At 56.2% G+C, this 12318-nt stretch overlaps 1 protein-coding gene across 13 annotated transcripts in view; it reads left to right on the top strand.

Annotated features, from left to right (window-relative positions):
• Window positions 1–12318, top strand: part of TSNARE1 (t-SNARE domain containing 1) — a 145895-nt gene that overhangs the window by 30933 nt on the left and 102644 nt on the right. For 11 of the 13 annotated variants that reach the window (XR_009559570.1, XM_060287404.1, XM_060287402.1 and 8 more), the window contains exons 3-5: window positions 5684–6181; window positions 10312–10389; window positions 11117–11186. Coding sequence is in view for 12 of the 13 variants with exons in the window: in XM_060287404.1 (XP_060143387.1) it covers window positions 5684–6181; window positions 10312–10389; window positions 11117–11186 (646 nt within the window). In the remaining variant the exon portion in view is untranslated. The remainder of the gene's footprint in view (window positions 1–5683; window positions 6182–10311; window positions 10390–11116; window positions 11187–12318) is intronic. The other 2 variants (XM_060287406.1, XM_060287411.1) reach the window with 1 other exon arrangement.

The following is a 12318-nucleotide window of genomic DNA, read 5'->3' as shown; positions in this document are numbered from 1 at the left end:
TTCTCCTGGTCAAGTTTTCTATTCCTGTGCAAAGTTCTACCCTAATTTTCATGCAGTTGTTGTAACTTTGATATTTTTTAGGGCAAGTTGCTCTACTTGTTTTTCCTTAGAAATGTCTTGGGTATTTTGGCCTTTTGCTGCTGAATGGATTATAGAATCCCTGCGTCAGACTTGGCCTGTGATTGCTTTGCTTCCGCTGTGTTAACGTGTGAGAATCGGAATCTCTGTCATCACCAGTCTTCCAGCCCATGAACGTGTAGGTCTTTCTGTTTATTGGGTCTTTAACCTCTTTCAATAAAGGTTTATAATTTTCTCCATAAAGATCTTACATATCTTCCATTAAACTTAACAAAATGACAACATGTTTTTTGCTGCTTTTATAATTGGTCCATTATAAATGGTATAAATTACACGTTCCAAGTCATGGTTGCTGGTGCACGCACACACGACTGGTTGTTTTAAGAAGGAAAGTCCAGAGGTTTTATTTAATTTTTACATCCTATTTTTTAACTTTCTAAATGTGAGATACTTCAAACAGAACAGTAGACGCAGTGATATCATGAACCCAGCACCCGTCCACTGGGTTTCAGGGTGAGGGGCATCCCCCGTGGCTGGTCCAGCCTCACCTCTGCCCTCATGACCCCTCTGCCCAGGGCATTGAGAAGGAAGCCCGAGACGTCAGCACATCTCCTGTGTGAGTATTTCAGGGTGTGTCTCTTTTCCATGACCAAGTGTCGTACAGTTGCAGCCGTGGCTTCCTGCCCACCGCTGGGTTCCGGAGCACCACAGAGACATGCGTTTCCACGGGGTCCTTACGAGATCCACGCGTTGTAGTCGATGATGCGCCTTTTAAGTCTTTCCAAATCTCTAGAGTCTCCTCTATCTTAGTTTTTCTTTTTTCCTCCTGAACTTTATTTCTTGAGGACGCCAGGTTCTCCCTGTGGAGTGTAATTGACTTTTGCCCACTGACTTTGTCCTGCCATTTTGCTAAATTCTTTTTATTAATTGTAATAATTTGTAGAATCTTGGGTTTTCTGTATAGATAGTGTCATTTATGAATAACAACAGTATTTTCCTCTTCTATTTCAATGCTTTTATCTTTTACTTATTTTTCCTGCCGTCTGGAGCCGGCCCGATGCTCTAGTTCAGGGTTGAGTAGAAATGGTGCTTATGTTCTGTGTGAGTTTTGGGACGAAGAGGACTCTGTGTTCCTCACAGGCATCTGGGATTTTGCTGTAAAACTGCCACGCGGGCCTGGAGTTTTCTTTGTGGACTGCTTTGGACTGCCCATTACTCTCTCCATCTGTGAAGGCTGTCCAGGCTCTCTGTTTCTTCTTGGGTCAGTTTGTTGTGTTTTTCTGGACATGTGTCTGCTTCGTCTAAATGTTCAAATTGATTGAAATGACATCGTGCGTGGTAGCGTGTCACTGTCCAGTGGGACCCGGGCAGCATTATTGTTTGGTCAAGGGCATAGCTCGGAGGGTAGCTCCTCTGGTTCCGACCCCCTGCTCTGCCGCGTTCCAACTGTGCCCCGACCACCTGAAAATGGACCAGGAAAGGCTTCCCTCCTGTCGTGGTGGAGACTGAGCAAGTTAACCCGGTGAAGCTCTGTTCCTGTTGTTTTGGTAACGTCTGTGGTACCTGGATCACATTCTCTTTTTTCTTCCTAATGTTGTTTATTTGTACCTTCCCGTTTTCTTCTTTCGTAAACAATATTGCCAGACCCTTGGCAGTGTTATGAGCCTCTCCAAAGAGCTGACTTGACTTTCTTGATCTCTATCATATGCTAGTTTTAAAATTTGATGGATTTCTGCCCATGTTTTTGCTATTTTCCTCCTCCTTTCTTTGAGTTGACGCTGTTTTATTTTTCTGACTCCTAAGCTGGATGTTTACCTCATTCAAATTTAGTTTTTATTCTTTTCTAATAAAAGTATTTAAGATTATAAATGTCCAAATAATCACTGTTTTAGTCGAATCTCACACATTTAAAAATATATAGTATTTTTTTGTTAGTGTTTAGTTGTAAATATTTTATGTCCACTATGATTTCTTCTTTGATCCAGGATTTATTTAGAATTATAGTTCGTCATTTCCAAACATACGCATTTCTTTCTAATTGTCTTTTAAAAATGATTTCTAAGTTAATTGCATTTCTGTCAGAGAAGGGTCTGCATCTTCCTGATTTGTTGACAGCTGTTGAGACCACGGCTGCTTCTGGGATGCTGGTGTGATTCCGGGGGTGACCAGGAAGGCTCCCAGGGAGGCAGGGCTGGGCCTCCCAGCCAGGATGGTGGGGCCCTGCGGAGACCCCAGGTGTGGGAGCAGCTGCCGTCACCAGTACCTGCTGTGTGCCAAGCGCCGTGTGTTACGGCTTACTCGGGGACCCTGAAGTTAACTATGAAGAGCTCAGAGTGGGCCCTTACCGTAAAATCCCATCGCAAATGCAGCAAAAAAGCCAAGTGGGACATGACTAACACACAAGGAGTTCACACAAATAGAAGGAACTGCCTCCGCCGCCGGATCTGCATGCGGGTGGGCCAGATCTGTGACGAGATCGGGACGGCTCGCAGCACGGGAGAAGGCACTCGGCCTCACCGGTACCTGGAGCGCTGGAAGCGAACTTGGCCATTCTCCCGTGGCCAGGCTGTGGGGGGGCGGGCTCCCCCGGAGGGGAGGGCACACGGCTCCCTGCCTCCAGACCCCGCTGCCTTCCCTCTCGGCCCAGCCACGCCTCTTCTCTGTTAGGGAATAATCAGAGATACAGGCAGAGGTGTTTGCCACATGGGGGTAGGAGACAGAGTTCAGAAATGCCATCACCCCTCAGCCTGGGGAGACAGTGAAGAGAGGCGGCCGCCGTGGGGATCAGTTGTTGGAGAGTGCCGACGACCCATCCACGGCCCGGTGGGATGATGGACGGACATGGGGAATGAAACAGGCAAAGCCCCGTCCACAGTCTTCTAGTTGCGCGAGACCTCAGCCCGAGTGTGGACAGTGTTTACCTAGGGATGTGTGGTTGCAAATGATCTTTATTGTTTTCTTTTTAATTGTCTGCATTTACATGTAAATTGTCCCAGTTCCCCCCCCACCCCCCAAAGTTCAAAGTTCACGTGATTCCGGAGGGCAGATCAGACTGGCCCCTCCATGGTGTCTGGGAACCTTGTGGAGCAACCAGGGGGAGGTGGGCAGGGTCTGGACTCCTGGTGACCGGATGCCAGCGAGGCTTGGGCATCGAGTGGCACCTGGCCTGCCAGCCGGGCCTGCGGTCTCCCTGCTCCCCACGAAGCAGAAGGGTGACCGCATCGCCCGGGACCTGGGCGGCTGCATCTCCACCCTACACAGTGCTGTCTGGGCAGCCGTCACTGGGGCCAGGGTTCCCGGGCCTGGGGAGTGTCTGCCTGCAGGGGAGGCTGGGTGGGTGCCTGAGGAGGAGGCCCTGCCTGGAGGCTCCCCAGGAAGCCCCTGGGGAAGAGGGGAGGTTAGGCCCTGACCTCGTGCGAGATGGGCCCTGTCCTGGACCCTCAGACCCGCAGATACACCCAACGTGGAGGCCTTTTCTGCGAAGGAGCTGCCGCTGTAGGAGCTCAGCGCTGAGATGGGCTGGGACTGCCAGTCCCCAGGACTTTGCCAGACTGTCGACGTGCTCAGATGTCTCCCCTGGAGCAGGCTTCTGGCAAGTGCCCTCCTCGTAGAGCCAGGCGGAGCAGGGCCCACGCAGCCTCACGGGCTCTGGTGTGTAGCCTCTGCCCGGCACCACCGCCTCCGTGGGCCCCAAGGTGCCGCGGACAGAAGGCAGCTTGCTCAGAGAGGTGTCTGAGTGTCTTCACGACGTGCATCTTAGGGCTCAGGAATTTTGGCAGACCTGTGCAGGAAGTGTTTCTGAATGAATGAAAATTATCGAAGAGGAAACCCCACAGTTGCTCCTCAGCTCGGCAGCCGAGTGTCAGGGGAACCCGTTTTTATTTTCACTTCCAGTACACCAGGAACAGTGCTTTCATGAAATACAGCAGTATGGTCCTGTGCTGGTGTTGCGGCGATTTCAAATTGCCACAGACGTTCCCAAGGCCTATTCTCCGTTTTTGCCGCGTTGTTTGTTGCACACAGATAACACCTGTCAAAGGCCTGGCCTGGTCTGTGGGCCACATCTGAGGCTCTGCTCTAAGGAGTTTCGTACTGGTTTGGAATTACCTTTCAGAAGAACCTGGGTGTGGAGAAAGATTTGGGAAATTTAAAGTTCTGAACTGATTGCTCTCTTTCAGCAAACGGGGCGTTCTGGAGGGTGTGGCAGTCAGGGAGGGCTTCCTGGAGGAGGTGGGTCTGAGTGAGTGGAGCTGTCAACATGGATGCTTGGAGGGCCTGGCACACCTGCTGTGCTGCGTGAGAGGCTTGTTCTACCAGCGGCACCCTGAGCCACTCTGCAGGCAGGCGGGGCATAACCGAGACTGTCCCTTGCTGTCTGTAGAGTGCACTAAATGTTGGACTGAGTACGGAATCCGTCCTTTCCCCTGCCCGTCGCCAGAGAGCAGCCTGCAGGACCCCTGTGTGGGCAAGGACGGGGAAGGTGATCTGGGGCTGGCCGGTACACCCAGAGGCCCAAGGGCCAGGAAGCGAGGTACTTCCGCTGGGATGCTGGGTCTGGGTGGCCAGGGAAGGCCACCCAGAGATGATGAGCACTGAGGAGGCAGGGTCAGGCGGGGCATGGGCTTCCAGGGGCTCAGGCTGTGGGTGCTTCCCTGGTGGCACAGTGGATAAGACTCCTTGCTCACAATGCAGGGGACCTGGGTTCGATCCCTGGTCAGGGAACTAGATCCCACATACATGCGGCAACTAAGGAGCTGGCAAGCTGCAACTAAGGAGCCCACGTGCTGCAACTAGGACCTGGTGCAACCAAATAAATAAATAAATATTAAAAACAGACAAACACTAAAAGCGGGGGCCTGGCCCGTCTCCACCCTCACCCTCACCAGCACGTCCCTTCCCAGGGCCAGCTGATGGCGTGGTGGGGCTGCACCAGTGGCAGGAGGGATGTTGCCAGGCTGTCAGGGCCCTGTGGGCTTCAGGGACGAGGTTGACCCTGCAGGACAGAGTGAGGGGCTGGACCGGCTCCCGTGACCCCTTGGTCTCTTGGCCCCAGAGCCTGCATCCTCCTTGCAGAGGGGGCTGGCAGGCGAGTGTCGGGTCCTCGGTGTGTGCTTCAGGAGGACGCTGCGTGGGAGGGGAAGCCGAGGGCAGGACTCATGCAGCTGGGCAGGAAGGCAGGGGTCAGTGGCGCCCCAAGGGGTGGGTTCTTGGCCAGGGTGTCTGGCGTGTCAGTGGTGAGTGCTGTCCCCAGGCTGGCCCTGGCCCCAGAGGGCCTTCTCCCTGCGGACAGGAGACAGCTGTCCCAACCTTCTCACTCCTTTGCCCCTGACATCAGCTTCTGGAGGCAGGTAGGGCCGGGTGGCCCTTTTTGGAGGTAGATGGGCACCATGGCCCGGAAGTGAGGTCCTTGCCGCATGGCGCCCAGCCAGGCAGCTGCAGGGCCAGGACTTGGACCCAGGCCTCTGGGCAACCCAGCAGGGAGGGGGCCGGTGGGTGGGAGCTGGCAGCAATGTTCTGGATCTGAAGAGGCTCCCCGGGAGCCTCCACCGTATCTGCCACTCCACTGGCCGGGGCCTTAAACACCCGCCTTTTGGTGCCTTTCCAGGGCCAGGGGTCGCCACGGACGGCAGCGGGACACCGGAGCGCACCTCGCCGCCTGCCGGCCCGAGGAAGGACTTGGCTGCAAGGGCCCATGGCCGGGTGGCGGGGCCCAGGGCCTCCCGGGCCAAGAAGAGGAAGCCCAACTTCTGTCCGCAGGAGACGGAGGTGCTGGTGGCCAAGGTCAGCAAGCACCACCAGCTGCTGTTTGGCACCGGGCTGCTGAGGGCCGAGCCCACCCGGAGGTACCGCGTGTGGAGCCGCATCCTGCAGGCCGTGAACGCGCTGGGCTACTGCCGCCGCGACATCGTGGACCTCAAGCACAAGTGGCGGGACCTGCGTGCCGTCGTGCGGCGCAAGCTGGGCGACCTGCGTGGAGTGGCCCCTGGCCCCGGCCCTGCCAAGCCCCAGGCCCTGGCCCTCACGCCTGTGGAGCAGGTTGTGGCCAAGACCTTCTCCTGCCAGGCTCTGCCCTCTGAGGGCCTCAGCCCCGAGCTGCCCAGAGGTGAGTTCATCGCCCAGCTCAGCCGGCAGGAAGCTCGTGGCCACTGAAGGCCGCTGTCCCTCCCCTCAGTCCTCCCTCCACGATCTCTGGATCCTTCCTGTCCTTCATCCTCTGCTCCTTCACTCACGTGCTCGCGCAGCCGGCCGTCGTGCACGTGACAGCGTCTAAACCCCAGGCATTCAGGGGCTTGGCTTCCTCCTCGGTGGTGCTCGTCCCCTCCCTCACCCGTCGCAGAGCAGAGCCAGGCACAGACAAAGATGCAGCTGTCTTCTCAAGGGCACCTAGTTCCAGCCTTTGGGCTGTGACCTACAATGAGAAAGACCTCTTCTCCTGGCAGTGTCACATGTGAAGCTGAAACACAGGGTCTCCAGGGCAGCGCTTACCCTGCTCGTCCCACACGCACTTGCTTTTCTCTCTCTGTTTCTGGTTCAGTGTCCAGACGAGGCCTTGGCTCGGGCTGGGCTGGCCCTGCAGCTTCAGGATGGGCAGGTGGGGACCTGAGACCCTGTTACCCCAGTTACCTCGGGCCTCCCAGGCAGAGCCCTTCCCGGGCTTTCCAGGGGAGCATCGCTCTGCGGGGCCTGACTTCTCCACAGAGGCTGCAGTCAGGCACAGCGGGTCAGGGAGGGCGAGGTCAGCGCAGGCCTGCTGTCTGGCAGCCCAGAGAGCGCTGGGGCGGTAATAATAGGTGCCGTCTGGGCGGCACACGGGCCGCAGAACTGCTGTGTGAGGCCATCGTGGCAGCAGCTGTGGAGCCGGAGGAGGGTGAGGGCGCCCAGTACCTGCGCTGGGTCCCCGCTGCACGAGTGTCACATCTCCGTGCTGCCCTGGGGCTGGGCTGGCCTAGAGCCGGGGCTGCAGTGGGTGGCCCCTGCTCCCCTCCAGATGCCGGCCCAGCTCTGCTCTCCCTCCCAGCCTGTGTGAGGTCTGCGGGCTGCTCTCCTTCGGCTCCGGCTTCCTCCCCTGTCCTAGTATGTTCGAGGACTGGCCGTGGGTGTGGGGTGTGTCATAGCTTGTCCTTCTGTTGCTCGGGAGGGGCCGCTCTACGGTTTGTGTCCGTCCACGTGGTGGGCGGGCTCCTCGTTGCCGGCTTTTGGCGCAGTAAAAGGGCGTGTGAACATCTGTGTGGAAACACGTCCTCGCTTTCTTGGCGGGTTTGGATAAATACCTGAGAGTCGAATTGCTGGTCCAGCGTGAGTGTAAGTTTAACTTTGTAAGAAACTGCCGAGCCATCGTCCACAGCGGTTGTACGTTTTCAGGCCCCAGGGCAGCTGTGAGAAGCCCTCTGCTTGGCGTCCCTGCTGGCAGTCATGCTGGCTCTAGCCACACAGAGCTGGCGGGAGAGGGGCCTCGCTGCGATGCAGCCCGGTCTCTGCACCAGGGGCTTGTCCTGTGCTGTCTGTCCGTTCATCCTTCTTCTTTGGTGCAGCGTCTGCTCACACCCACGTCCATCTCTTCCTGGGCTGCTGGCCTGTCGCGTGCATCTGCTCAACCTTGATTCTGGAGACAAGGCAAGGGACCTGCCAGACACCTGTATTGAACCTGTGGTCCACGTTGAGTTCATTTTTGAGTGTGGTGGATTTGGGGTCGAGGTTCTGTAGATACCCAGTTACCGCACTGTTGGTTGAACATGGAATGACCTGGGCACCTCTGTTTTCATGTTTCTTTCAATCTGTGTCTCTGCTTGTACAGCCCACACTGTCTGATTACGGAAACTATGAGGCCAGTATTGAAATGAGTGGGGAATCATTTCCTCCTGTTTTCCGAAAGGCTTTCTGTAGAATTGGTATTATTCTTCCCTTAAGTATGTGGCCACCATCTGAGACGGCCTTTCTTTCTCTGTGGGAGGATTGTCACCCACAGTCTCTCTAACAGTCTGTGCCACCCTTGCTGCGGTCCTTCTCGAGTGAGCTTCACTGTTTTGTGTCTTTCAAGGGACTTGCCTGTTTTGTCCAAGTTGTCAGAGTTGCTGGCACGAGTTGTTCCTAAAGTTCCCCTCGTGTCATCTGAATGCCTGTAGGACCTGTAGTGAGAGCTCCTCCTTCCTTCCTGATGTTGCTAATTTGTTTCTTTTCTGTTTTGTTCTCAACTAGTCTGGCTGCAAGTCTATCAATTTTGTTGATGGTTTCAAAGAGCCAGATTTTTACTTCATCAGTTTTCTCTATTTACCCACTTCGATTTAACTGATTTCTGCTGACCTTTATTATTTCCTTTCTACTTTGGGGTTGACTTGTTTCTGTTAGATCATTGACTTGGGACTTTTATCCTTGTCTAGTGTATTTATTGCTACAAATTCTCCTCAGCACATTGTTTTACTTACACACATTTGTATTATGTTTTCATTCAGTTTAAAATATTTTCTAATTTCCTTTGTGATTTTTTTCTTTCCTAATGGTTATTTGGAAATATGTTGTTTTTCAAATAAGTGTCTATTTCCAGATCTCTTTCTGTTATTGGTTCCTAGTCCTGTTGTGGTCAGAGACTATACTGTGCGTAATTTCAACGATTATCAACAATCGAGACTTGCTTTATGGCCTGAGGTATCGGCATCCTCTGCGAGTTGCTTGTGTGTCTGACAAGGATGTGCGTTCCGCTGCTGCTGGGTGGCGCGTCCTGCGATGCTCATTCCGGTCAAGTTGCTGGAGAGCACTGACAGACAGCGGATCTTCTGTCTGCTCGTACTGGGAACTCCTGAGAGTGGGGTGTCGGCGAGTCTCAGTTTTGCCAGTTTCTACTTCGTGTATTTTCACACAGTGATACGAGGTGCATATTTAGGTCATTTGTCTTTGTCGCTCGTCCCCGATACCATTGTAACCACGTCCTTTTGGTCTCTGGTTGGACCCATCGTCCTGAGTGCTACTCTGTCTGATGTCAGTCGTGGCCCCTCCAGCTGTCTCATGATTACTGTTACATGGATGCACTTTCCAATCCTTTACTTTATAAGCTGTATCTGATTTTACACGTGAGCTGGGTTTCTCGTGTTCGGCGTGCCGTCGAGTTTGCTTTTGTCCCATCTGACATCTCTGCTGTGGATTGAGTGGTGGCAGCAGTTCACCCTGAGCTTCCGGTGATGACAGAGATGTTCTGAATCCACACTCCAGCGTGGTCTTTACTGGTCATGCGTGGGCTGTGATGCATGACCCTGCCTTAGATGGGTTCTCTCTCGTGTCAAAACGTGTGTGTTTGGGGTAAATCTGCCACGTCGATAGTTGCTTCCTTTGTTTCCCTGTGACCCCTCGTCCTTCTTCTCTCTGCCTTCTTTCTCTGGCGTGACCGAGCGTGGTGCAGTGCTCTGTGTTACCTCCGCTGTGCCTTCTTTCTTTGGAGTGACCGAGTGGGGTGCAGTGCTCTGTGTTCCCTCCGCTGTTGGCTTAGGGGTGTTCTGGTTTTGAGTGGCTTTGCTTGGAGTGTGTAACCAGCGTCTTTAGCGTCCGTGGCCTTCCCTCGAGGAACAGCCTCGCCTCCTCCTGGTGTGTGAGCTCCTTACAGGACTCCCGTCTGCGCCCCTGCACCCCGCACATACGTCACGTCTAACGCCGTTGGTGCTCGTTTGGCTCCGATGATCTGACTCTGAGCTAGGTCAAGAGCGAGACAGGACGTCTTCGCTTGCCCGCACGCTCGCCCACTGCGGTCTTCAGCTCCTCCGGCCGATCCAAGCGTCCTTTGCCCTCCTGAGCTGCTTTCAACATTTCCTGTTCTGCATCTCTGGCTGAAAGAGCTTCTCTCAGCTTTTTTCTGTCTGAGAATCAGTCTTTATTTTGCCTCTAGTTTTGAAATATATCTCCACTGGGTACAGAGTTCTGGTTGACTGATTTTTTTTTCCTTTCTTTTCAGTGCTTAAAGATGTCATTGCGGGGTTTTCTGACTTCCGCAGTTTCTGAGGCTGCCGTTGCCCTGGGCTGTGCCCAGCAGTGGGGGCTTGGCCCGAGGAGCTGCCCCCTTTGCCCTTCTCTTCGGCCCCCACTGAGCATTGCGGCTCCTGTTCTGTCTCTGAGGCTCTGCTGGACCCCGAGGGGACACAGCTGGGAGGGGGTGGCTCTGCCCAAGCATGGTGGCCCTGGGATCCACCCAGGGATCCGCCTTCAGGCTGCGCAGTGAAGATGTGACCTCCCCCTCCTGTCTCCTCACAGCCACCGAGATGGACCTGAGTGACCTCCAGGAACTGTTCCAGGAGACGTCGGCCAGCGTCTTCCGAATCAACTCCAATGGTGAGTCAGTGCCCTGGCCTCACCCTGCCCTGGTCCGGGCCGCGGAGTGCACTGCGGGAGGTTCGGGGTGGTGGCCTCCCGCACTAGGGTGCCCTGTGGCCCAGGCCCTGCCGACGCAGGACAGCGAGGTGGGGGCAGGGCATGAGCCCAGTGCTTTGGGCTCAGGCTGGGCTGTGTCCTCGGCAGGTGCCCTCTTGGGCCCGTTCCTCCCTCCCCCGTCGCACACCTGGGACCTGGATGGGCCCCCTGGGGAGGAGCGTGTCAGAGCCTCCCTCAGACTGGCAGGGCCGCCCCCTCACAGGTCACCGAGGCTAGGGGTCAGGGCGAGAGCCACAGCCCACGAGGACAGGGCTTGTCCTCCACTCCCTCAGGACACGGGGGCATGGGCACAGGGTGGCCCGGGCTCCCTGTACCCTCGTGGGTGGGAGCTCGCGTTTGCCCTGAACTCTGAGCTCTCCCAGGTCAGAGAGCGCTGACCAGCGGGGGAGAGAATCCCCTCCCTCCCCAGAGCCAGGGCGAGGCCCACTGGGGCAGCTCCCCAGGGTCCCTGAGCCCCACTCAGGGCCTCTGTCTCTGGACAGCTGGGGAGAGGGCTGCCCTGGGGCCCTGCTGTGGGGTCTCGGCACCCACGTCCCTGCACAGAGGCAGGCTGGGGGCGCATCCTGGAGGGTGGGGACTGTGTGGTGGAGCCCCGCTGCCCCTGACTCCTGCCCCCTTCTCTCGGCAGTGGCCTTCTTGGAGCAGAGCCTCCGGTCCCTGGGGACGCCAAGTGGCACGCAGGAGCTGCGGGACAGCCTGTGAGTGTGCGTGTGGTGCGTGTGGGTGTACACGCATGTGCCCTGCACCCACTCGCATGCCGGCCCATCTACACACCAGCCCGACAGCTGGCTGGGCTCACGTGGGGCCACCCCCAACACAGATGTGTGACACCCATGTAGACACACCTGTGTACAGGTGTGCACTCAGGTGGCGGGACATGCGTCTCTTGCACACTTTTTGCTTCACTGACTGTCCCCTCACGTGTCTGCCACACACCAGAGCTCCGGCTGCACCTCCGAGGTCTGGGCCAGTCACCAGTGGGTTTAGCGTTCTCTGCCCTGATGATTCCTGATGCTTTGGAATTAGCTTGTGGCAGCAGGTGGGGCTTCCGGCTGGCGGGGCTCAGCCCTGCCCTCGGCTCCTTGCATCCCGCAAGTACCCTGGGAAGGAAGGGGGCAGGTAAGGCTGTTCCCCTTCATGGAGGAAGACTCTGAGGCCCCGGGAGGGGCTGGACGTGTGGCTCAGGCTGCACCTCTCTCAGTGGACAGGCCAGAACCCAGCCACCCACTCGTCCGTCCGTCCCCCCACCCCTCCTTCCTTCTCTCCGTCCACCCAAGCAGTCTGGGACCACCCCTGCCAAGTCTCGGGGTGCAGAGCAAGGCAACAGAGGGCCCTCGGCAGATTTTGTGTGCGATTCTGCTTTAAGTTATTCTTTACGTTTCTTTTTGAAAGTAGCATGTATTGTTTCCTGATGGTGGAAGCAGTGCGTGCTCGTGGGCACTCGGGTGGCCTCCTGCCAGCCTCTTCTCAGGCCCACAGGCGTTCCGTGGAGTCGCGTTTCAGTCACTGATGTCCTTAGGGACACACTTAGGGCTGGGGCTATGCGTGCCCCCGTCGCACACTGAAGATGTGCCTTTCAGAGGCACAGATGGCGCTGTCAGCTCTGTGTGGTTGTTCAGCTGAGATGCGGGACCGCTCTCGGGCTGGTCCGTCTTCAGCATCAGGAACGTGCAGTCTGTCTCTGTGCTGCTGCCTGTTTCTGGGTTGGGCTCCCGGAGTGCGGTCCCCAGGGTCAGACAGGTGGCCTTCTCAGAGCCCTGACCCTTGAGCGCGTTTCCTGGGCTGCCTGGTCTGGGGGCTGGAGGATGCCATCACCGATGTGGGTCTGGA

The sequence above is a fragment of the Globicephala melas genome, chromosome 17, assembly GCF_963455315.2.
Source record: "Globicephala melas chromosome 17, mGloMel1.2, whole genome shotgun sequence".
Lineage (NCBI taxonomy): Eukaryota > Metazoa > Chordata > Mammalia > Artiodactyla > Delphinidae > Globicephala > Globicephala melas.
Note: the sequence above shows the minus strand (reverse complement) of the source record. Positions and strands in the feature narration are given on the sequence as shown.